The sequence below is a fragment of the Strongylocentrotus purpuratus genome, unplaced genomic scaffold, assembly GCF_000002235.5.
Source record: "Strongylocentrotus purpuratus isolate Spur 01 unplaced genomic scaffold, Spur_5.0 spur5_scaffold_14, whole genome shotgun sequence".
NCBI lineage: Eukaryota > Metazoa > Echinodermata > Echinoidea > Camarodonta > Strongylocentrotidae > Strongylocentrotus > Strongylocentrotus purpuratus.
This window is the reverse complement of record NW_022145599.1, coordinates 34971253-34998693: the sequence shown is the minus strand read 5'-3', so window position 1 is coordinate 34998693 and position 27441 is coordinate 34971253. Positions and strand designations below refer to the sequence as shown.

General features: G+C 36.8%; 1 protein-coding gene across 1 annotated transcript; it reads right to left on the bottom strand.

The window, feature by feature from the left end:
• Window positions 1–8577: 8577 nt before the first annotated feature.
• LOC105436749 lies at window positions 8578–26987 on the bottom strand. The gene is made up of 11 exons (XM_011662647.2): window positions 26682–26987; window positions 20437–20645; window positions 19250–19595; window positions 17030–18393; window positions 16295–16508; window positions 14949–15527; window positions 14350–14562; window positions 12608–13272; window positions 11860–12122; window positions 10069–10326; window positions 8578–9241 (listed from the first exon to the last, which is right to left on the bottom strand). The coding sequence occupies exons 2-11, from the start codon at window positions 20641–20643 to the stop codon at window positions 8578–8580; spliced, it is 4773 nt and encodes a 1590-aa protein (XP_011660949.1). The 5' UTR covers window positions 20644–20645; window positions 26682–26987.
• Between the last annotated feature and the right edge of the window lie 454 nt (window positions 26988–27441).

The following is a 27441-nucleotide window of genomic DNA, read 5'->3' as shown; positions in this document are numbered from 1 at the left end:
TATTTAAACATGATTGTATTATTATATCCTCTATACCAATATCGCCTTCATTTTAACCAACATTTATTTAATCAAAATTACGTTTGATATCGAGGTAACAAATTGGTAACAAATTAATTTGTTTGCTGTATTTGCTTTTTTTGTGCTATTTTTGCTTGTTTCATGTCGTATATCATCTCATGTCAAGGCCTTCTTGCCCATCTATCAATATTGGTACGTCCTTCACCGTGTATAACCTTCTATTCAATACAATTAATTTCGACGTCTTTTCAAAGAATTAATTATATAATGCAACACTTTTAGTATATTTCATATAATGTTCTAATCTTGTCAATTATGTGAATTCTTTTTTGTGAAATGTGAAACAAATAAACTTGAAACTTGAAACTTGGAAGCATTATGATATATCTTCATAAAATGTTGATTTTTGATTTTGATTTTGATTTTATTTCTGCTTTTTTCGAATTATAATAACAAAATATCAAAGAAGATATAAACGTAAGGTATAATACAAAATATACATACAATGATAACTTCATGTCATTTTTTTTTTTTTTTTTTTGTTAACATATGTACATATAATAACGAAACTCAATATTTATATAACATATTATTATGAATTTAAAGTATTATCCAAACTATCAGTTGAAAAAAAGTGCAGGAGACCGCAATCATAAGCGAAGCTTGACTAGGATGGCGGCCTCAAAAAGAAAAAATAATCTTAAGGTAAAACTTAAAATGAAAAATGACAGAGAGATGAGGTTACTGGAAGCGATTTTGCAAGAAATTGAGAGTTTCTGTTTGGCTCTTAGGAAGAGGAAAAAATTTAGTGAGCAGAAGAGAGGGAAAAAAGATTGGTGCTTAATAAAGTAGAAAGAGATAGAGCTAGAAAGGAAGCGAGATATGACCTGAAAGATCTTAGATCTTAGATTTAAGATTTTTATTTAGAATCCAACCTTATATTTTGGTTGCAATAAAGAATTAATGATAACAGATGAAGAGAGTCGGAAAGAGAATGGAAAAAAAACGTCGAAGAAGAGTGGATGAGCCTCATAGAAAAATAGATGAAGAGAAATTTCGTCATTTATGGAAATGAGTAATAGTTCAGGCTAAATCGACAATAAAAGGAAACTTGTACAAGCATGAGAAAATGACATTTTCTTGAATATCGGAACATACAGCTGCTCCAAAAACGATAGGAGCATCCGGACAACGAGATACTCATTTCCTTGATCTCCTGATGACAGAATAATGTTAAAGGTATTTTCGTGTGTAACTATTGTACATAAAGCGCCATTTATCGTCCGCTGGAAATATACACAGACTGCATCGGCATTGTAAGATAATGTAATACATATCCATGTATAAAACAACAACAACAACAACAACGGGATACTTACTAGTGAATAAACATGAAAAACTTAAAACGATCGCAACGACTTTCAAAAATCAAACTCTGGCAATTTCAATAGCCTATACCGTGTGAGTAAAAAAAAAAAAGAAGAGTTAATACACCTAGAAAATTGCTAATAATTTTGTTAATCATCTATGAACATAAGATAGTTATACCTCTCATGAAAGAGTGATTTATTCCAAATTATTTCGTATCATTTTCTTGTGGTATGTGTTCAATTTGAATGAACATGAAGCATATTTGCGAGAGTGCAAAGTCGCACACACAAACACACACACACGATTTATCAAAACATCACATAAGCAACTTTGGCGCAATTCGATTTTTGCACTCTCGCAAACAACGCCTCCTGTTCATCCAAGCGTAAACATATACCACATACAAATGATACCAAATGATTTGGAATAAAACACTCTTTCATAAAATGTACAATTATTTACTGTTCATAGATGGGTTTTTTATAGCAATTTTCTACTTATGTGCAAAATGTTGAAAAGTTTAAACGTCACAGTGACATTATTAAATAATTTAAAAAAAAAAAATATATATATATATAATATGCAAAACATTTAAGATAGTGAAAGTGCCCATATTAAGCTTTAAACTGATTTCAAACCCCTCATTTCTGTCTTTGAATATCCGCCTATAATGAAATATCTGAATAAAATGAACGGGAGATGAGGTAGATGAAAAATAATTAGTAAGCAATTTAAAAGAGAGGGAAAAAGATTGGTGCTGAAAGATACTATGTCCCTTTTAATAATAATAATAATAGTGGGTTCTTGTATAGCGCTCATGTCAGTCAGATTTGACCCTCCTGGCGCTCCCGATTATTACCCTAGCATTTCAAGGAATAAATTCCTACCAGGTACCAATTTACTTCACCTGGGTGGAGTGTGGCAAATGTACATCAATGTCTTGCCAAAGAACATTAGTGCGGCGGCGGGACTCGAACCGCGGACCTTGTGATCGACAGTCCGGCGACGTATCCACTCGGCCAGAACCAGGGCATAAGGGACTGCCCAGGCAGGGGAAAGGGAAAAAGAAGAGGGGAAAAAAAGGGGGAAAAGGAGGGGGAAGAGAAAAAGTTACGAAAAAAAGAGGAAAAAAGCTATATTAATACCCCGTGACTTCATGAAAGAACTTCACCTGAACTTTTCCCTAGTTTGCACCCCTCCCGTCTTATGAGGGTCCTTGATTCCCACTTTCCCAATTGTCTGGGGCAATTTAAACAAAAAATGATTGCAAAAATGAATGGTTTGACAGTAATTTAGACTTTTACGGTTTAATTTCATCTCATCCAATAGGTTTTTTTTAATGCTTAATTTCAATATTTGTAATAGAAACGTTTGTATAGCAATTGTTAAATACTTTCTCAACTCTTTCGCTCAAACAACTTCCTTTTTTCTTCTCCATTCTCTCCTTCCCACCTTTTGGTCTTTCAACTTGAATGTATATTATTACATTAAACGTATAACTTTGTTTTGCAATTTCGATTTCATCTTACAATGACTTACAATATGTATTTTAGTTTTGTATATGTTTATATCTCTCTATATTTTTAACTTGTTTGTACATTGAACATTTTCATCCTGCGAGCTGCTTGTTTGATGTGATTTCTCAATAAACCTAACCAATTCAATCCAATTCAATTAAATGCCGAACGGGCATTTTCTTTTGCATTTTTGCAAAAGTGAACGTGTTTGTTTGTTTCTCTTTTTTTTACTTTGTATTTTAATATATAGAAATGAACGTAGGCCCACTAGTATTCTTTTTGTCTTTTTGTTTCTTTTGCTTTTAAGAAATGAACCTATTCGTTTTCTTTCTGTAAGTGGTTAATCTGTAAACAATTTAAAAGCAAGGAAAATAATGTTTTTGTCTCAACCTACCTCTTGTATTTGTTTGTAAATATATATTTAACAGAATATTGGTGATGTTTTACAGCCCCTTTTAGATCAGCTAGGTTACATTTATAAAAATTCTCGGAACTAGTGGTTGTAATATTTAGTTATACAAATCATTGATGCAGCACTTTAATGCATTGTTGTATATTTTTACAGGAGCACACACGCACGCACACACTTTTTTTCCTTCAATTTTTAATTTCTCCAAATGTGTATAAAATATCAAAAAATCTTTTTTTTTCTCCTTCTTACTTTTCCTTTCCTTTCATTTTCTTTTCCTTCTCCTTTGTAATACAAACAAACACATACGCTCACACACACACATACCCACACAAACAATTCTCCGAAACATAAAAGAAATGGTCAATCAAAACTTGAAGTAGGTTATCAAAACTTAAGAATCATAAGTTTAAAATTCTTTAATAAAGAATAAACAAAAACTGAAAATGTAAACTCATACAATGTATATACCGACCCTTCTTCTAACGAGGCAAATTCCACACAATCTACCGTTTTCACCAAATAATATGATATATAGAGTGGTGAAGTGTGACGTCATCAAAATTCTATTTTTAGAATTTCTCACTTTTTTCTTCATTTTCCGAAATAGCATCAAAAGTAATGTCCAAATCTCGAAAAACATTTTAATATGTTAAGTATTGGCTGAGATATAACCATCTGAATAGATATATGTCCAATGGTAACTCGGTGTTATATGCTCTGGCTCCTAATGGTTAGGAGCCAGAGCAAATAACACGTGAGTTCCTATGGGAAATCTTTTTATTCAGATGGTTATATCTCGGCCAATACTTAACATATTATATTGGTTTCGGAAAATGAAGAAAAAATTGAGAAATTTTAAAATTGATTTTTATGACGTCAAAGCTTCGGTACTCTATAGACACTCAACTTTTGTCTGGAATATGCAAATTGATAGCAAGTTCATTGACCTTTGAACATTGATGTAAGTTCCTTCACCAAAATGTTCCACAGCCTAATATTACTCTTTAACACCAAATAACATCACCAATAGACTCCCAGATGAAGTTATACCTGAAAATGCAACATTATAGTCAACTAGGGGTATAACTTTATACATGATTATGTGCACATGTTTTTTAATTCTTTATGTATTATTATGCAGTTAATTTTTTATTCTTTTGTTTGAGGCTGTTCTTTATTCAGGGCCCCATGGAAGACCACTACTTATTGGTGAATGGGCTTCCCTGACAAAAGATTAGAAAAAATAAAGAAAGACCAGACTCGTACAGAGTGTCAGAGTGCATTTTCCTCCTCCTGTTCAATGAGTGCACTTTGACCAAAAACCGGCCAAAAGATACCCTTGGAAAGACCCTTCCCATCCCCCAGCTAGGCCATTGTAGATTATTAAACACACCTTTGATCTTAAACTTTGGTTACTTAAAAAAATGCCAAAGTGCCTATTGCTAACATTCTCATCAAACATCGCTGATGGAAACTCCTAGCTGAAGTTAAACCTGGAATATTCAAAATTAAGCACAGTTTGTTGACCCTTGACCTTTGACATATTGAAATTCACAGAAATGTTCAAGTGCCTATCAATTACTTCTCTATCCACAGCACTATTGGCCACTCCTAACTGAAGGTATAAGACCTTGACAAAAACCTCAAAGTTTGTAACTGTTGAAAATACAACTTGATATCAATGGAAAACTGAATGAATTTAGAATACAAATATAAAGGAATAACAAGTATTTACCCTTTAATCATTGCACAAAAGCAAATTAAAACCCCTCCAAATTACAGGTCAACAGGGGTCAAATTTGCCGAAGTTACAGTGACGACATAACATGGGTACCCCATCACTTCACCTATATAGCTGAGGCGATGAGCCGTGCTTAATTAATGCAAAGTCGTTTTGAATATGCATACTCCACATAAGATGATGTCATCAAGTCTACAATTAACTAACGATTTTCAAAGCTTTAGATTTTGAGTTTTCATAAAGCTGATACTCCTCTGGCAGACACTAAAATGGCATATAATTATATATATAATTATATTATTGTTATCTTTGGCTTATAAGCTTTCCGTTGATATATAATTCATCCATTTCATCTTTCAGTTTGGATATGGTCTTAAAGCTTCATGTACACTACATGTGTTACATATATCATAATAATATACTTTTGTTCTTTTATATTGCCATTTCAATGCGCTTTACAATATAATATACATATATACAAAATATAACAAGATCAAAAAAGGAAAATGAGTAAACAGAAGCATATATAGAAAACATAAAATCATGATTATCAGACAATAGAGCTAATACAGGTACCATATGTGACAGATGATATTCTCATCATTTATACCAGGTTTCAAGACAAATGGTCAAGTAAAAATTGAATTACAGTTATCTAATCTTGACCGCCAAAACCCTTAACCTGCAAAAATGCCTTTAAAATGATAAACAGTTAAGCTGCAGACCACTGGAATGACCACAGGTGCCTTTCATGTATGCAAAAGATGACCTATTCAAGATTCTTGCTAAGTTTGGTTGCAATCGGTCAAACAGATCTGAAGATAATGTGCTGTGATTTCAATATCACTTTATTAACAATCATGATTATTAACAAATGAAGTAATAGTACATACACTTGTTTAAATACTACCCACAAAATAAAACCAAAGTAAAAAAAAAGTGGAAAAGAGAAGACAAAAAATCCAAGGCCTTTAAAAAAATTAATTAAATTGTAATAATATAGTTGGGAGAATTAAGGAATCGATCAGATCAGTTTGTCTCAAAGTTTTTCGTTATTAATGGTCTGATTTCACTCAAACTTTCAAATTATCTTTAATTGTACATCTAGCATTGAAGTCAGCTACCTTAGTACCATTTTACCACATCTTTACAATGTTACCAAGTCCCTTTAATAAGTGATACACACTGAACAAAAATATTAACGGACATGTTGGGGTCACAAGGGCGTTAACTCCATGTCAAAGTAATATGGATCAATGCCATTGTGGCTCTAAACAGATGATGAAACATAAAAGGGTAGTAAATATACACAAATTAGAAACAATATATGTGACTGATGCGTAAGTAACAACAAAGAGATAACAAACTAATCTTATCTGAACTCTACATTCATACAGAAGCTATTGAATAAGTATGAATGATGAATTAAGCATAATAAAGAAACAGGAACAAAAGGAAAGATAGGAAGCAGAAGGAGAAGAAAAGAAGAGAGGAAGAAGAAGGAAAAGGAGAGACGAGCATTGGGAGGAAAAAGAATAAGAAAAAGAGAAGAGAAAGAGAAGAAGAAAAGAGAAAGAGTAGAAGAAAAGAGAAAGAGTGGAAGAAAAGAGAAAGAGTAAAAGAAAAGAGAAAGAGTGGAAGAAAAGAGAAAGAGAAGAAGAAAAGAGAAAGAGAAGAAGAAAAGAGAAAGAGTGGAAGAAAAGAGAAAGAGTAGAAGAAAAGAAAAAGAGTGGAAGAAAAGAGAAAGAGTAGAAGAAAAGAGAAAGAGTGGAAGAAAAGAGAAAGAGTGGAAGAAAAGAGAAAGAGTAGAAGAAAAGAGAAAGAGTGGAAGAAAAGAGAAAGAGTGGAAGAAAAGAGAAAGAGAAGAAGAAAAGAGAAAGAGTGGAAGAAAAGAGAAAGAGTAGAAGAAAAGAGAAAGAGTGGAAGAAAAGAGAAAGAGTGGAAGAAAAGAGAAAGAGTGGAAGAAAAGAGAAAGAGTGGAAGAAAAGAGAAAGAGTGGAAGAAAAGAGAAAGAGAAGAAGAAAAGAGAAAGAGTGGAAGAAAAGAGAAAGAGTGGAAGAAAAGAGAAAGAGTGGAAGAAAAGAGAAAGAGTAGAAGAAAAGAGAAAGAGTGGAAGAAAAGAGAAAGAGTGGAAGAAAAGAAAAAGAGTGGAAGAAAAGAGAAAGAGTGGAAGAAAAGAGAAAGAGTGGAAGAAAAGAGAAAGAGTGGAAGAAAAGAGAAAGAGTGGAAGAAAAGAGAAAGAGTAGAAGAAAAGAGAAAGAGTAGAAGAAAAGAGAAAGAGTGGAAGAAAAGAGAAAGAGTGGAAGAAAAGAGAAAGAGTGGAAGAAAAGAGAAAGAGTAGAAGAAAAGAGAAAGAGTGGAAGAAAAGAGAAAGAGTGGAAGAAAAGAGAAAGAGAGAGAAGGATAAAAAGAGAAGTAAAAATGAAATAAATGGAGGAGAAGAAATTGACCTTAGAAGAACTTAAAATTTGTAAATATCATTGTTTTGACTTTTTTGTGCGGCTAGAAGTCTTGCCTAGCTTTATCATCTATTCTATAGTGACACCTGTAACTTTATTAGTGTGTCACACATACTACTGTCAAACACATTTAAACCATATTGTATTGGGATGTGGAGTTATTCTGGCAAGCACATTCCACACCTTATGTGTTGGGATTTGCAAACATCAAAGGTAACTGGTATAGCATATACATGCCTATTAAACTTGCTTTTAATTGCCCCAACTATTTTCATCACTCCTCCTAAGCTGTTCTTATAGAGCACACGTTTTTTAGAGAGAGTCTTTATCAAGGCTAATTCAGCTTCATCGTAAGTAACGTCTTACTTCTTCGCTCGATTTTCTACTCGTTTCTATTAAAAAGGCATTATTACTTTATTGCAGTATAAGTTTCGTCTCCCTTACTTAATTCATCCGCAAACTAGATGGGCCTTCGACTGCGCGCGTAGTCGAAAATGATGCCTCCGCCATTGGGCGATTATACCAACCAAAACAGAAGCAATTTTTAAAATTCAACTTCGATTGTAAACCATTAACAGGTTCTCAGAATATCGTGACTACAAGCTTTTTTTCATATACATGTATGACCCTTTGATCTTTGACCTCATGACCCTAAAATCTAATCAGTTCATTGGCTCTGCAAGATACATACATGACCAAAGTTTGGCAGGAACCCATCAGTCGGTTCTTCAGATAACGCGATCACGAGAACGGGACGTACGTACGTATGTACGGACGGACAACCCGAAAACATAATGCCTCCGGCTACTTCGTAACGGAGGCATAAAAAGCGACATTGCTTTGTATATATAGTCCACATGTTCTTTCTACGGGAACTGTGCAATATTGAACAACTACCGTACCTATAATTCACCTTGTAAATATAGTGGCTCACCAATTCTGGTACCGGTTGCAACAGGTGTTGCTACAAGACAAGGTAGAAAAGAAACCACTTTCTATTTCCTTTATTTTAGGTGAATAATTCCCTAAAAACAGAAGAGGTTGAGGAAAGAAGATCTATTTCTTTAGTGAACTCCTCCACTCTTCAAGACTCTGTCCTGAGGCGGGGCAGTACCACTTACCCTTATATTGGGTGTGGCCAGTATCTTTGGTTTTAGGCTCTTGGCACTGAGAACAGGTATACCATTCTTTACGTTTGGAATATCTTTTTTTTGGTGCCTCACCCCTCGCCACTCTCTCCTCATCCTCCTTGAGAGCCTTCTCTCTCCTCCAACTTCTCTGCCGGGATTGTGGCATCTGGCTTGATGGGGAAGGAGCTTCCTGTTCCTCCTGAAGATGGGGAGAAGAAACAGGCCATGGCTGAGGTCCGTACCAGCTGAACTGACCAGGCTGCATACCTGGCCAGGCACCTGTAGTTGGGCGGGAGGGGATTGGTGGGAAAGGAGGGGGCATCATGGTCGGAGGAAAGGGCATGGTTGAAGATGAGGAAGAGGGTGTATCCTCCATTCCTGTTCGCCGCTTCTTTTTTCTTTGTCGTACTGCAGTTTGGCCTTCCCTGTTTGGGGGTTCATCAAACTCCATCGGGGCTTCATGTCTCAATGGCTCGCTGGGTCGCTGCCGTGGAAGGGGTAGTGGGTCCACTGCCAGGGAAACAGTGTCTGGCAGGGTGACACCCTGCAGCAGCATTGAAGTTTGTGTCTTTTCCTGGCGCTTCTTCAGCCTAAAAAATAAACAGAATGCACAAATTCAATTATTAACATATTGTAAAACAGAAGGGTTGCTTGTAGATTTTTTTTTTTTTTTCTTCTTCAAATCATCTAATAAAAATAAAATTATTGACATATTCAATTATAGTCATCATGCACAGGTTCTATGAAAGTTTCCAAATCGTGATTTAGCAGTCATAAATCTGGTCAACTGTAATGTGTCTACTCCACTCAAATTCTGTTTTGATGAGCCTTGTCAGGAAATAGGTATTTACATACACCTCTCTTTGTCTCCCAACTTTCACTTCACTTTTACTTCAAACGAAATATATTACAAGTAATATTCTTAGAAAATAAATAAATATTTTATTTTATATCATATCTATCCTTCAAGTGGATCCATCATTCAGTTTTCATCTACAATTTCACTTTTACATTTTTTTCTTCCCCAATGCAAATCACATAGACAAAGAAAATTGATAGTGATCCTGTCCTCCAGTTGAGATGAGTCTGGATAGCTTTCAAATGCAATTCATGTGGTTCGTATTTATTTGCCTAGCTTTGTACAAGTTTACCCTCATAGATATGCATATTGTAATGTTGGATTTTAAAATATGATACTATAAAAAAAGCCACATAGAGGTGGAAAAGCAAGTAAGCATTTATGGAACATAGTTCACTTGACTGCATATGTAGTACAATTCACCTCTCGCTTTGCCCTTTTTTTCTCGCTCTATAATCAAGGCATTCACATTGCCAATTTTTCTCTATATGGGTAGGGCATATTTAGTTTCTTATAATCTTATAATTCTATTATCATTAAGAAATGTGTATTGCTCACCAGTTGCTGACCGTGGTGTTGTTCAGTGTGACCAGCACCAGGTCCGTACGTAGAAGCTCCTGTGGGCCGTCTTCCACCAGCTGCTTGATATGTGTGTAAGAATGGACAATGGCCTGGGGGATAGGGAGGGTCTTTCCTAAGATGTCCTTTGGCCGGTTTCTCGTCAGAGTGTACTCCTTAAACAGGCGCAGGCAAATACACTCGGACACTCTGTTTGAGTCAGGCCTCTCAGCTGCTACTCCCCCTGACAAGTACAACCTGAAAAAATAATCAGAAATTAAATGCATAATTATAGATAAAGAACTAAAGCAAATGTGCACTAATCAATCATGTATAAAGATAGACCCCTATTTGCATCCAATGAAAGTCTATACAGATTAAGCTTACAATTGATCCCTACCCGGCCTAACCCTCTCAATTGAAAATGAAAGTTATAGACCCCACTAGGCTGAATGGAATAACCTAGAGATAAGATCAAATACTAGTACCTTTCAACACACTATAGACCATACTCCATTCTTCATCTTGATTGTGCTATACAAACTATACCCTGGTGCTAGGGATGTAACATTGACATTATTAAGAACATACCAACAGAAATGGTTTCAAGTGATCCAGTAGTAGCTAATTTTCCAAAAAAAATTATATTTGAGAATTAAATCATAAACCAATATCATTTCAAGATACAATATGTGATAGTTTAATAGAAGAAAAAACAGTTTAATTCAATTCATCAGAACATCAAATATCAATTATAATCATTTACAACAATTAAGGAATACATAGGAAACAGAGGGGTCCACTAAAAAGCAATGCTTGTACAATTGTTAGTTACATAGTGAACAAATGGAAACTGCTGACAGATTTCATAACCTACTGCCCACTGAGCAAAAATATCTCCATAATTGATTTGAAAAATCTAAACCAATTTCATTCTTTGGTTACCACTAAACAACAAGGTTCAAGACAATTGTGAAAGGTCAAAGTGAGTTTGGTTGAATTGGACAAAATTAATGGATCACTTAGAGGAACAATCACTCATTCATTTATGTATCTAATAAATTGTGCTGTAATTTTTACCGCAATCTTCCCACTTCTGACTGAAACGCACTGGTACTATATAGCTATAAATAAAATATAAACTATAAACAGATTATACTTTATTAAACAAGGAGTATACTGGAGTACATATGCTTAAATCTATTTTTACAGGAGGAGGCCCCAAGTAGGTGGCATGAAGGAATAAATCACCCCCTCCTCCCACGAATATAAGAAACCAGCTTGACGATCTATGCCAAGAAGTCAAATGCTGACATACAGTAGTTGCTTACTGTTTCTGATATGTGCCTATTCCTGTCACTTCTATTCATACATTTCCTCTCGGGTATCACTTTATAATAGAAGTCACTAATAATGGAAATAATCAATGTCTTTGAGAGAATGCTCTTTCATCTGTTTGGACTCACCATTGGAGGCTGCAATGTTTTCCAACAGTATTGAATGTAACGTCACTTACAAAAGCAGGTTACATGACGTAGCAGAAGATTCAATGACAGGGGTTATACGTAACCTGTTCTTCTTTGTGCACATTCAGATGATGTTTCAGGTGGTTCATTGTGAAAACATGGCAGTCAAAAAAGATGATATAGGTATTAATAAAATGTATATTTTCATTATATGTGATACCCGAAGGAAAACTAGAAGTGACAGGAATTATGCACTTATCAGTATCAGTCGACAGAAATGCCAGTGTTCGGCTTCCTTTTACGAATTTAAAGAGTACTAAATCACCTTTCAGCAGCCTGCTGTCCAGGTACAGAACCACTCCGCTTCCGCGATGCTCTCCATGGCCCGAGAAGGGTCCGTTTCTTTGATTTCAAAGAATATTCCATGGGGGCCTTATCTGCATCATCCAGGAGGGTGTATAGCCTCTTTATCTCCTCGATCTCTGCTGCAGAAAGTGCCGTTATGGTTCTGTTCAGACCCACCAGATAGGCAGCCAGGTTGTCCACTGCCTCCCAGCCAGGTTGCCCTCTATTGTCATAGCGTGCATCCTTTGAAAATATATAATAGGACGGGGGATATATAACTTTGTCTTAAATATAGTCATACACCGCACAACTAATATCAATCAAAGTGAGCTAATAAGAAGTTATAGATATGCACCATTCTACATGCCTTGTGACAAAAGGGATATAATGGGTAAGCTAAACCTACAACATAACTCAAGAAAAATTCAATTAAGCATAGGGTTGTCGCGCGCCACGAAGCAATGTCTTATGTTAATTCAAACTGATCATTTGTTTCACTCACACAGAATTTTATATAAAATGAATTCTGTGGACTTATGAATCCAAATTATTATTCCCTGGTGTAGCTGGTTTGATGAGAATTGTTTACCAAATGATACAGGGATAAACAGGACATATAGGCATGGGCATAGACAGCCTAAAATAACAATACCTCTCACTCTTTTTAATACATAAAATATGTGTAAATGTAGGATGAACTAAAAAAAGGATAGGTATCAGTTCCTTACCTGTTTTGGCGAAGGCTGTGGGGAAGGATGTGGGGAAGACGGAGGTGGTGAAGGCGAGAGTGGCTCAGTTGAGGTGGCAAGACGGGCCAGTCTGGTTGGGGTGGAAAGACGGGCCGGTCTGGTTGGGGCGGAAAGACGGGCCGGTCTGGTTGGGGTGGAAAGACGGCTTTGTCTGGCTGAGGTGGAAAGACGGGATGGTCTGGCCGAGGTTGGGAAGTCCGACAGTGAAGGCGAAGGATGTGGGGAAGACTGCAGGGAAGACGGAGGTGGTGAAGGCGAGAGTGGCTCGGTTGAGGTGGCAAGACGGGCCAGCCTGGTTGAGGTGGAAAGACGGGCCGGTCTGGTTGGGGTGGCAAGACGGCTTTGTCTGGCTGAGGTGGCAAGTCGGGCTGGTTCGGTGGCGAGGGCTGGCTGGTTTGCCAGTAGAGACCTAGTTGTGACGATCGATGTTTCTTCCTGGTGCTGTGGAACCTGAATAGATATTTGCTGGATATTCATATTCACATCAAGGGCATCACAAACAGTAACATCCAAGATATCATCCATCTCGATATCTTCTGGCTGGATATCTGGCAGACTGGCCCCAATTTCAGTGCTAAGGATTGGAGCAAGCAGGTCCCCTCTTCCAGACTGGGCTAGCATGTATTCCACAGCGATTTTCTCATCTGCAAAATATCATTGCATGAACACAATTCATTAATAGTGATAGCATGATTTCTATTCGAAACAAGAAAATGTTTAAATACTCTATATGTTTGAGCAGTAATTCAAATACAGTTTTAGGAAAGTTGGTAAGGAATATAGAAGTCAAAGTGTTTCAACATTTCTCCTAAAATGGCTGCATCTAATCGTTTAAGCATTAGGTATGTGGATAAAGAACAACAATTAAATGAAAGTCCACTTTTATAATTGTTGCATTGAATACTAGAAGAATTCATATGCAAAAACCGATAAAAAATCATTTCCTAAATTTTTAAGATAAAGGTAGCTTCGTATAACAGCAAACATGTCTTTTAAATGATTTTCATTGCATTTTAAGAAATTTTTTGAAGACATGATTAAAAGTATTGCACAGTTTCTTACTATTGCCATTGTTTTCCAGCCAATTTACAATTCCCTTGAATTGGTGAAATTGGTTTTATAGATTTTTACATATGAACTCTTCACTTTTGAAAATTGAAATGTATTCTCCTAGCAAATTAACAGGCAATATATTGGGCACCCTTACTAAGTTTTTTTGACTTATTCTTAAAGAATTCACTTTGGAACTTTCCTACAACATAAAATCAGTTATAACTCATTCAGGACTGGTCCCGAAAAGCACTTGGGCTAGGGTTATAAGGAGAATACATGTTATGGCAAAATCAATTAGTCCTGAAAACCAACTATGCAATGTACAGCCCTCAACTGATTTCTGGAGATAACTGCTACAAAATGAGCCCTGTGACCTTTGACCTCATGACCCCCTAAATCTGATAAGTTTATTGGCTCCTTAAAAAAATGTTTGATGCATTGTAATCTGTCAATGGGCCCTTGAGATAAAGTAATCCCAAGTTCGGGAGGAACGGATAAGTACAACACCCCACAGATAATGCTTCCTTCCTCTCTGTTGCAGATGCATGAACAAGTATTAAAGTTCAAACAGATGAAATAGTAACTGCTTATTATAAAAACATATGGATATTTCCTACAACTTTTAAGTCAAATATTTCCAACAAAAAACATTATGGAGTTGATCTTACTAGTAGGTTTTCTTGGTGCCTTGAACTGGGGAAGAATCTCATAGCCGAGGATCCTCTGGCTCATGCTGTTGATGTTGCTCATCAAGTGCACATCATACAGCCTAGTCCTTCGTCCAACACCCAAGTCCACAGCTTCTCGGGCTCTGTCGATGTCCCATCGTGACCCACCCTCCAACATGTACATCTGCGTATGCACAGCGTTGCACCTCCAACCTTGAAAAGAAAAAGACTGGTAGTTATTTTGTATACCAACCACTTACCTAAGGTATTTATTTAAAGGATTTATGATTAATGCGTGGCAATGAAAATATAAAAAACAAACTGTATAGAGTATGGGTATGCATGTCTCTGGATGTCAGGACGTTCTAAGATGGTGCTACAAGGATGGATAGAAAGCAAGCAGAAACAGATTGAATTTGCAGGCTTGATGCTCAGTGAAAATTTGAGAAAGGCAGTCAACTGAAGGATGGAGGAAGTTGGTTGCCAGCCACAATATGGTTATAAGCATGCAATAGGAATATTGAGGCAATATGAGTATTGCGAGAGCAAAGAAAGATTATCACCATGTTAATTATATATTAAGAATGATTTCAACTTACCAGGAATGAAACTACACTGGTGGCGATGGAAGCTCTCCAAAGATGATGAGCCTCTACCACACTTGAGCACATCCAGCTCCTTGCCACCCTTCACCACATGGCCAACTTTGGTGTAAATTTCCACCCCTGGAGGATCCTGGATGCAAGCCAGATGCTTCTGCTGCACCTCCCACACTTTGGCCATACACTCCTTGTTGATGAAGGGTACCCCTAGCGTGTCAGTAAGGTGCCACATGGAGTCGAGTAGCCCCTGGATCAGCTGCCTACTCTCCTCCACCCCACGCGTCCTCCTCCTACAGTGCTTGGCCAGCTCACTGCTTGTAATAGCAGCTGAGACCTGTGCCTCTGTCGGCTTGCGACCACCTCTCTTCTTCAGCTCCCTCCTCTTTGCTTCCCTGAGCTTGCCGACATCCCTAGCGTCCCACTCAAAGATGCAGCTGGACAGCTTGGAGAGAAAGGTGCCAAAGAGAGGATGGTGCTCCGTGGTGAGGCCTGCAACGAATCTTCTCATGAAGTGGAAGATGTCCAACCTCACTGCACAGGTCCACGGACGAAACAGTGTAAGGACATGAAGCTTGCCTGTAAAGCAGTGAGAAATAAGTGTACCTTTTATTTGAATTCATATTTAGGTTAAGATTATAAATAAAGATTGTTTGAAGCATGTTATGATGACTGGTAATTTTCTGGTCATGGTGATGATGATTATGATGAAATAATATTAATAATAATTGTAATAATAATAGTAGAAGTATTATCAATATATAAATAATAATAACAATAATAATAATGGTGGCTTCTTATATAGCGCACATGTCCGCCACGTTGTGACGTTGTGACAATACTAATAATTCTAACAAAAACTAATTTATATAGTACCTACTTCAGAGCCTGCTTCTAATAAAGCAGAAACAAACAAATCAATATTTTTTAAAGCTATATGCACTGATATTGTTATTTGGAAAGAAATGTTCATGAATAGAGGTTGTTTATGAAAGAGAGTAAAAAAAAAAAAGAGGTCTAATCCAGTTTGCACATTCCCTGATCACATAATCATTTCAAATGGGGCATCAAGGGGAATAAACAGGTTTTTCAATACCAAATTCATGTAAGAATATTGGGACAAGAAAGATATGAACATGCAAACTTGAATTGCAGTACTATTTTCAGGGGTAGGGAAGTATTTTGAAAACTCTCTGATATCAGTCGTCGACCTGTCGAGACTTAAGATAAAAGTTATTTGAAAGCTCCTACCTTTTCACTCATCTTTGCAAGTGTGTATTAACTATTAAAAAAAAAACTTTCTGCCAAGAACTTCCTGACAAGTAATTTCATATTCTTTTTCTTACCTGATATACTGCAACAGTCTCTGTCCACATAGATAATTTGCGGCTGAGGCACGTTAGCATCCTGGTATCTATGCACAATACCCTGGCACATTTCATCAAGGCCAGAACCCTCGCCAGTTGTCAACACTGAGTTGAGTACCTGCCCCATGTCATTTCCGACATTTGTCATCCAGCTGGCAGTGTGGGCTACATCCCCAGCAAGTTTCTTTGTGATCTGAAATGATTAATTCATGAACCAAATATGAAAATAAGATTTTACTCAATCACTTCGTTTAGAATGTGCATTCATTTCCACCCATTATAGGCCATTTTCAAGCCAAATTCTGGAAAAGAAGTAAATTGGCCCAACTAATTGATTGATAATATGAAATAGTATAATTGTGGATTTTATGGACAATTCTGAACCTGTAAATATTGTATGCAGAAAGTGAGCTCAGAATATCCATACGAAAATGAAACCACTAAGATCACACTATTCCCACATTAGCTTGACATGTTCATTGTAACACTGATAATGTTATCATTAATGTTATTGTGCATACCAATTAAGTTACATGTTTGTATTTCATTTCTTTTTTTTCATTTCATTTTTATTTTTCATTTCCAACAAAATGCAATACAGACACCAGCTCATAAAACTGCTGTTATTGATTAATGTTTTCTGAAAACTGATGGTAGAGTGATTTAGATTATTTCTTGCATTCATCTATATTCTATGCATATGAAATGATTTACCTTTTTGGTGGAATCTATCTTGAGGATTCGGCCATAGGTAGATGTTATAACCCCTCTGTGCTCCTGAAGATGGCCAAGGATGTGATTTGTGTGCACAGTCTGGAACCACTGTGCCAAAGGGACGGGAGTGTATGGTAGTGGTGGCTCGTACTGATGTCCAGTAGCCTGGGTGAGAGTTGCCCCTTTCTTGTGGAGATCACAAGCAGCTAGATAGCTGACAACTCTCCGCCCCCACTCCTCGCTGTGTATTTCCTCCAGGGCCTGCTGGCAGTAGCTGGAGCTGTTACCTTCTGTCCGTGGCTTCAATAGTGTAACGCATTTCCTGTCCAGGGCCAGGTGCGCTGTCAAGATGGCTGGGAACACTTGCCTGTGGCTTGGATCAAGCTGCTTGATGATGTCCTCGTTCCAGGGACACAGAGGCAGCTTGCATCGACTACACCGTGGGTACTCTCCTCCCACCAGGTAGTAACGTGTGTCGATGTCCACCACTTCCCTAATCTTAGGGTAGATCCCCGAGTGGTTCATTTTCACTGCACATGTAGGGCACTTCAGTGGGATGCCCCACATTCTCATAGGAGCCCAAACAAATAATCTTCTCCTAAAGTAGCTCCCTGGGTTAGGAGGGGACACTGTTAGTTTTGGGGGAGCAGGGGGGAAAAACCAATTCTGAGGAAAGGTCTCCCTCAACTGTCCTTGATCATCATATATTATGTGCGCAATCCAGTCCTGGTCGGCCTCCAAAATCTCCCTCCTGAACTGCGCTGGTAGGAAACTTTTCAAGTCAGGTCGTGCCCGAGGTAGTGGCTCTGCAGGACCGACGGTGGGTGGGGCAGATCGAGGGAGCGACTCGTCATCCGGTGCCCGACTGACGGTGTGTGGGGCGGATCGGGGGAGCGACTTCGCACCTGGTGCACGACTGACGCTGAGTGGGGCGGATCGGGGGAGCGACTCGTCATCCGGTGCCCGGCTGACGGTGTGTGGGGCGGATCGGGGGAGCGACTTCGCACCTGGTGCACGACTGACGCTGAGTGGGGCGGATCGGGGGAGCGACTCGTCATCCGGTGCCCGGCTGACGGTGTGTGGGGCGGATCGGGGGAGCGACTTCGCACCTGGTGCACGACTGACGCTGAGTGGGACGGATCGGGGGAGCGACTCGTCGTCCGGTGCCCGACTGACGGTGTGTGGGGCGGATCGGGGGAGCGACTTCGCACCTGATGCCCGACTGACGTTGTGTGGGACGGATCGGGGGAGCGACTCATCATCCAGTGCCCGACTGACGGTGCGTGGGGCGGAACGGGGGAGCGACTCCGCACCTGGTGCCCGACTGACGGTGTGTGATGGCTGCTGAGCTCGTCTGGCTATCCCTGCATGGTGATGGTATAGTTATAGAGAAGAAAAAAAATTAGCATTACATTTGACATTATATCCTTATAATTATATTATCAACAATATTATTATGATTAAAGGTAATACAAAGTTTTGGGAAATTTTGAAAATTGGGTGGATAGTGAATCTTTACAATTTTGATATATTTGGATGCCCCTGTGGATGTATTATAAGCACTAACAAAATTAGCCCCTAAAAACTCTTCTGTTTCGAGAAAAATTGAATATAACAATTTACCAGTGCTCCCGGTAAATTTTGATAAATTTCAAATAGCAATGGTAGCTGTGACCATGAAAATCTCAGAATATGTAGTTGTGATATATAATTTCCAAACAGGTATATTTAGTCAAGAAACATTGTTTCATAACTAAATTAATATCTTGACCTTGAGAGGGAGCTATACAACATAAAGAGTTTATTATTTATAATTTCATAACTTTAGACTCGATTTCAACCGCGACAACGATCAATGAATATTCTAGGAATGCATATATGCTCCCAATATGTTAATTTGAACCAAATTCATGACCCCATACCAAAACTTTGTAATACCTTTAAGAAGGCTTTGCTCCCCCATCCCCTCTAACAAAAAGGTCCCATGGGAAATGTAAATTTAAATTTTGCAAATTATCAGTCATATAGTAGTAATATAAAAAAAGAATCTAGCCTCCATCCTTTTCAACCCATTAAAGACGATTTGATAACATGTATTCCCTATAGATTACAGGTTGATCAATTAATTTCGGGAACACTCTTGAACAGGTTTATAATCATCACATTAAATTAGTCTAAGTTAAAAACGTGTTGATGTTTTGCATTTATAAATCGACTCACTTGTGGGTGGGGCTGCATGTGTTGCTTCGATGTGTTGTGTCAATCCAACTTCTCCTCCCTGGCATTTTCTGCCACACTGAGCACAGGTTGTCTGAGCATGGTAGAGAGAAAGATGGTCGCTGTAATCAGTGACCAGCACCTCTTGTGCACACAAGGAGCATTTGATGTGATCTTCATGTGGAATGGGTTTGCTAGTGGATGGTAGCGATGGTGGCGAGGGTGGCTGGCTGACCGCAGTGTGTGCAGGTGGGGCCTGGGTAAGAGACTTGGGTGCCTGATGGAATGTGTGTGGTGCCCCGCTGGTGACCATGGGTGGTGGTGGCGCCTCTTGACTTTTCTGTGGAGTCTGAGTGTAAATAAATACACTCTTTGTAAACACTTTTTCTATATCTCATGTTAACAATTTGAATTGCTGTTTATATCTTATAACAATAATGTAGATTTTGGAGGTCACATTATATAAGCACAAATGCAGTCAAAGAAGTTGTTAGGAAACAAATGAGCTTCTATATATTTAGTAATACTTGGAAGTGTACGTTTCAGACATGTAACAAAAAAATACCAAATGTGATAGGTAAAATGTCACAATTACTATACTTAACCAAAATGCCTTTTATTGAAGTTTGCATTTTCCATAAATTAGTTATTTTTTAAAAACAAATTACAATGCATAATAGGGCATTTCCATGATAACTTCTGTTATACTTTAATAACAGGTTCTCTGACTTCTTTATTGTGCTATAACTTAATTATTTTATAGGAATGGTAGGCTGATTTCATCTACAAGGATCTAGTAGATGCATGTGCATTAGCTGGACAACACAAAAAAGACAAACAGAGCTAGTCAAAGTTTAGTAACTCATATTTCACAAAAAAAGGACATAAGGCAAAAATGTATTAAACCAATAGATCTGTGAAAATCTCCTTATATAAAGTAATCAAGGTTAAGTATGTTATGTGATATTTTGAAATATATATATATCAAATATCAAAGACAACAAAAATCCAGAAAAGTTAAATAAAATTTGAAATAGAGTCGATTATTTCTTTTTTGTCCACTTTCCTGTGGAATCACCTAAAAACTTTCCATTCTAAGTTATAACAGAAATGAGAATTATGAGATATATAAAATGCCACACCAAACCATCTCAAAATCAACTCGATCAATGATGAAATCAATGACAAACCTCATGGTAACCACATTTGCAGGGAACAGCAGCTCCAAAAACATTGACAGTCTGCTTCTTGTGTAGAGGGCACTCATCAATGCTCTTCCTCACTTTCTTCCACCTCCTACTCCCAGGTGCTTGGCCTGTACCAAAATGATGCTTCCCTTTAGCATATAGTCGCAGGAGATTTTCCCAGTAACTATCTGGTCTCCCAGTCTTCGTCATTGCTGATGAAAAAAAAATAAATTAAAAATACAATAATGATGTAGAATTCTCACTCATGTGACAGCATTCAAGCATTCGAGCCACACTTTACAAAGTAATGCTAGTTTGAGAGAGATGTTAAAGGCATGTCTCTACTTTAAAGCCCCACTGCACTGCTTGCGCCCGCTATATAGCAAACAATGCCTAATCAATGACCATTGCCCCCCCCCCCCCCCAATGGTCCCTTTTTGCTTACAGACTGTATGTTAATTGAGAGCTGATTTTATGAGATAAGCACCTGCCAGTGACCATGCAGGGAGGTCTAACCCCTCCTGGCCAGACTAGTGCAGATGGGCTTTAGGTTCATTGCCTTACAAACAGGCTGCTGCAGTGCGAGTCAAAAAAAGTTTACACCTAAAAAATTGCTAATTAATATAAAAACCATCTATATATTGACAGTAAATCATTATTATGAAAGAGTGTTTTATCCCAATCATTTGTGTCTGATTTGTGTTCACGCTTAGATGAACAGGATAGAATTGTTTAAGGGAGTGCATAAATAGACTTGCGCCAAAGTGCTTATGTGATGTTTGAATATTAAAACAATTGGGATTCAGTTATTAATTCGGTCTTTGCAGATTCAAATAACATCCCTAACTAACTTAAAGGTATTACAAAGTTTTGGTATGGGGTCATGAATTTGGTTCAAATTAACATATTGGAAGCATATGCGTTCATACAATATTCATTGATCGTTGTCCAAGTTGAAATCGAGTCTAAAGTTATGAAATTATAAATAATAAACTCTTTAAGTTGTATAGCTCCCTCTCAAGGTCAAGATATTAATTTAGTTATGAAACAATGTTTCTTGACTAAATATACCTGTTTGGAAATTATATATCACAACTACATATTCTGAGATTTTCATGGTCGCAGCTACCATTGTACGGCCGTAGGCGCTGTTTGAAATTTATCAAAATTTACCGGGAGCACCGGTAAATTTTTATATTCAATTTTTCTCAAAAACAGAAGTGTTTTAGGGGTTAATTTTTTTAGGGCTTATAATACATCCACAGGGGCATCCAAAAATATTAAAATTGTAAAGATTCACTATCCACCTAATTTTCAAAATTTCCCAAAACTTTGTATTACCTTTAATAATGCCACACATATCAAATATAAAATATAAAATAATGGTACACGTGTCTGTGTGTGTGTGTGCACAAATGTTATGAGGAACTGTTATGACTCGCAAAACTTGTATACATACGCACGCTGCACTAATCAATCGTGACCACTAGCTATGAAAGACACCACACCACAATATCATCGTTTAGTTGCTAAAAAGGCTACCGACAAGTACTAGCATAGAAATATAGAAGCTTCTTTAAAAAGCTTATGCAATGCATCTCATTTGATACATTCAATTCATTCTCTCACTTTAATACTTTTGCCCCAGTCTTTTTTGCCGTCTCGATAAGTAGCAATGCATGAAGTCTTTCATCTATGGCTGATCGTCAACAAAACGGAGTTAAGTCTTTTGTCAATTCCGTTTGTTGCTACGTTAAGTTGTTGCCAGTGAAAACGACTTTGTTTATTAAAATTATGGGAATGCAAGCATCCCTTTAAACAAACAGAACTTTGTTATTCCTGGCTCATTTTTCCTGATTGAGGTGTCATATGAAAGGGCAGAAAATGAACTTTCTAGAAATGCCCGCCAAATGACTTTTTGGTTTTCTTCCTTCAAATGGCTTTTAATCACTCATGCATGAAATATGCATCATATGAGTTGCATCAAATGAGAGAGGAGGATCTAAGCTTTACAAATATGTGTCATTTATTATTTATAATTGTTATGATTAAGTTATGATAAAACATCGATAATTCTCGGTTTCATTTTTTCTGGGTCGCACTGTATATACACGTATGCTTCATATTCATGTGCTTAGAATAATATTATTCTATCAAATCACTCTGACAAAGATCCACAATAACAAGCAGTATTCAAACAATAACTTTTAATTAACATATAGCACCCCCCCCCCCCTCTTCTTGTCAGTGTATTCACCAACCAAGGTACTTGGTATAATCATAATGATAAAAAAAAATGTCAAAAACCAGTTGAACCAGACAAATATAACACTGAGCTCCTAGGAAATCTATTCATTCAATTGGTCATATCTCAGCTAATACTTTAACATTTTCAACTGGTTTTCAACATTTGGACATTGTTTTGTATGCTCTTTCGGAAAATGAAGAAAAAAGTGAGAAATTCGAATAGATTGTTATGTCACAGCTTCGGTACTCTATATGCCTACAAGACAGGGTTGTCAGAATGTCAGTCAAGATACAGAAATATATTTACATAAATAATTAAATATAACCTAATTATTCCATAGATTTTAACTTATTACGTAAATGGAGTAAATATGCTAGATAGATAGAGAACAAAAGCTCTAGCTCTTCCCTATTTATAAGAAAAGATCTCATTGCTCTACAGTAACACTTCTCCTGCATAAAAGTATAAGATGTAACTGTTGATCCCTGGTTGACCTAGTCTTATTATATTTTACAAAAGTAGAATGTTAAAGTTGTGAAAAGTTAGTTTTTTCTCTTACCTAAAACAAAGGAGCTAGTTACTAGTACAATGCAAAAAAAACACGTCTGCTCTCCACAAAGGCAAGATGGAAAAGAGGCTGTACCACATGGGCCTATATTTGCCTATAATCACAAATTTCTTATCAGGAATGCTACCAGTGGTCATTCCAAAAGAGAGAGGAGACAAGAAAGTGAGAGAGGGGAATAGGGATTTGTGTGTAATTAGCAGGGGGAATCCTAAGTACATAAAGGAGAGATGAGCAAGATGGGGAGAGAGAGAGAGAGAGAGAGAGAGAGAAGGGGGGGGGGGAGATAAACTGGAAAGTGGAGCTTGAAATAAACACTGGTGGTGTGCTCTTATGTAATACCTGATAGTGAAATTACAGGGGATTACATGCAAACAATTACATGTACTAATGGGCAATAAGTGAGAAATCTGAATAGTTTTTAATTTGAAAATAAAAAGTTAAGTATTTTCATCCAAGTAAAAAACATTAAAGCAAGAGATACCCTTCATAAACCCACAATGTTTCATCCATATTTTTAAATGGAAAAGGCCTGTTAACTCATTTAACATTTAACATTGTAATGATTATGAAGTTATGGTATGTGTAGTATAAAGATCTGAATATGGGGCCAAGTCATAAGTGAATAAATGTTGCTAAATACTTTGTTATTGTGAATGTCAACAGTGAAATCTCTGTTTGTGTGGAGGCTGGATTGTAAATGATGTTGAAGTGCAATGTTGTTTTCTCCTTTTGTTTGGAAAAGGAAATGTCTTTTATTGACTACTTGTGAGATTATCATTGTGTTTGAGTTTCATACAGAATATTGAAAGTTTGTCAGTTTTCCACTGCAATAACAAAAAACATCACTCATCCAAACACATTGCATCTTCTAAAGTCTAAATTAAACAGAAGAAAAAGAATTATTGCAATTAAATTGCATTCATAACTGTAGTGTCTTGATTGACAAGCAACTTTAGAAGCATGCCAGACTAGGTTGACAACCAAATAAACTAAGTTTGCTATTATTGACACACTAAGGATTTAGATTAGGTATACCAGGCCAGGAAGTAAGAGGACCAACTTGTTAGCTAGTAAAAAGTCATATGTCAATCAGTCTATTATTTTGATACTCTTTCAAAACATGTATGATAACCTGTTGCTCATAGCTGACCTTTAAAATAAATGACAATTAATTTCTGAGTTTAGACTTTTTTTTAAACCACACGATATATTATAAAACCTTGAGAGTGACATATATATATATGCTTCCTATTCATGTGCGTAGAATAATAACTAGCAATACAAGCAGTATTCGGGCAATAAGTGAGAAATCTGAATCCTTTTTAAAATTTAAAAATAAAAAGTTAGGTATTTTTCTCCAAGTAAAAACATTAAAGCAAGAGGTACCCTTCATAAACCTGCAATGTTTCATCCATATTCTTAAATAGAAAAGGCCTGTTAAAGGACAAGTCCACTTCAAAAAATAACTTTCTTTCAATAGAAGCAATAAAATTAGAAAAACCAATAAAAAAAAGTTTGAGCAAAATCGGATAACTAATTAGAAAGTTTTGAATTATTGAAAAAGTATGTAAAACTATGGAACAATGAAAAGCACAAGACAAATTGGGATCTCACTCATCAGTCTGTGACGTCATGTCCTCACTATCCACTAATTATTTTCTTTATATTGATAATATAAATTTCCTATTTCCCCCCTAAGAACCTTATTTCTTTGCACCAGCATCCAAGTTAGATTGATAGTATAGTAATATGTTTTTGTGTGGATGCACTAATATAAAGTTGTTTTTTTTCCAGTTAAATCATGAAAAATGTGAATTTTGATAAACTTATTTATATAACAATCAATAATTATGAATATACAATATTCAGAAATAGCATCAATTCTTCAAAGTTCATAAAAGATTTTGTGAAATGTCATGCATGCAAAATATCATACAAACCATATAACCTAGGCAAAGGTATGGGGGAATCAAGTTTTGGGGGATAAATAGGGTTATTAATTGGATTAAACTATATAAAGCATTGATAAATAGTGAGGACATGACGTCACAAACTGATAACCAAATTGGCAATTTGTGTAGTGATTTTCATTGTTCCATAACTTCCATAGTTTAACATACTTTTTCAAAAATTCATAACTTTCTTATTAGTTATCCGATTTTGCTCAAACTTATTTTTGATTGGTTTTTCTGATTGTTCTGCTTCTATTGAAAGTAAGTTATTTTTGGAGTGGACTTGTACTTTAACTCATTTTACATTTGTAATGATTATGAAATCATGGTATGTGTAGTATAAACTATAAACTATAAAGATCTGAATATGGGGCCAAGTCATAAGTGAATAAATGTTGCTAAATACTTTGTTATTGTGAATGTCAACAGTGAAATCTATGTTTGTGTGGAGGCTGGATTGTGAATGATGTTGAAGTGCAATGTTGTTTTCTCCTTTTGTTTGGAAAAGGAAATGTATTCATACAGAGTTAAAAGTTAAAAGTTTTTCAATTTTCCACTTCAATAACAAAAAACATCAATCATTCAAACACATTTCATCTTCTAAAGACTAAATTAAACAGAAGAAAAGAAATCATTGCATTGACATTGCATTCATAACTGTAGTGTCTTGATTGACAAGCAACTAAGCAAGCCATGCTGACTACTGTAGGTTGGCGACCAAATAAACTAAGTTTGCTATTATTGACACACTTATAATTAGGATTTAGATTAGGTATACTGGGCCAGGAAGTAAGAGAACCACCTTGTTAGCTAGTAGGAAGACATATGTCAATCATTCCTTTGTTTCATACTGATAAACTGTAGAAAGTCTAGATGCAGGCCGCATGGTCAGCTGAATGCTCGGCCTCTGTCATTCTTCGGACTTTAGATGAAGAATGCTACAATAACCACCTCAATTTCATTCAAAACAAATTTCATCTTCCAAAGAAAATGAGAATACACCACTGACATCACCACCTCATCACTTAAAACATAATCCATCCTCTATTAGGCTCTATAAATGGAGAATTCACAATAACAATGCAACATTAGTAGGCCTAGCTAATTAATTGGACGTACTGCGCACTGCACATATCCCATCATTTTATGAAAATCATAACAAAGAGGGGCATCAACATAAAGAGGAATAGCCAGGCTTTTCAATGGTACCAAATTCAACTAGGATATTATAGTTACACAAAATATATAAACGCTCAAACTTGAATTGCTGAACTTTTTGACGAGTTTATACCGATTCAATAGGCGGTCAGCGCAGGGCACCTGCCGATAGCAGCTCTCGCTGCGCCCGGGGTGGGGATCGAGGCAGCTCGGCATTGGTACTGGGCGAATCACCTACCGCGCCGTACACCATGTTTACTTCATAAACAGTAACATTATTTTTACAAAATTGAGTCGATAAACTTTAAATATGGACAATTACCTTAATCGTTAGATATCTACGAAGTTCGTGATTGAAGGCGAAGACCAGCGGTCATTGAACATCCAGCTCAGCTCCGATGATCTCAGTGCAAGTACCACGTTCAGTGCAAGTACCATCACAGTCGGGATGCGGGATGCGGGGTGGTCGTAAAAGTTTCTGCGCATGCTCACTTTGTAGGGAAGTTCGGAAAGTGTTAGGAATTGTTCGGAAAGTGTTAGGAAAGTGTTAGGAAAGGTTAGGAATCGTTAGGAATGGTTAGGAATGGTTAGGAATCGTTCGGAATCGTTAGGAAAGGGGATGACCGTCCAATCTCCGCAGTTCACGACCACAACACCTCTACACAACTAACCAACCTCAAATTCTGTAGAACATTGCAGGAATCATGAATATGTCATGTATGTACTACTTGTGAAATTTAAACGTTAGCAACGTTCTAATATTCAAATTGTGCAAGGAAACCCGTTTACTTCCTAAACTTCACTGTCAGATACTATTGAGTGACTGACTGACTTCTTTTTTCTAATAAAATATGTCTACATAAATAACCCACTTGTTGTAATGGCCAAAATCAAACTGATTGAATCTTTGCGCAGCACAAAACATGCGAATATTCAGTAGAATAATCTGAAGATCAGACTATTAACATAAGTGATAGCAATCCCTTATGTCGATTTGACAACAAATCGTTGTTATTTTCCCACAAAAGAATGTCAGCCCTTTCGTTTCGAAGGAAGTTCTAAATCAGTATTATCTTTCAAAT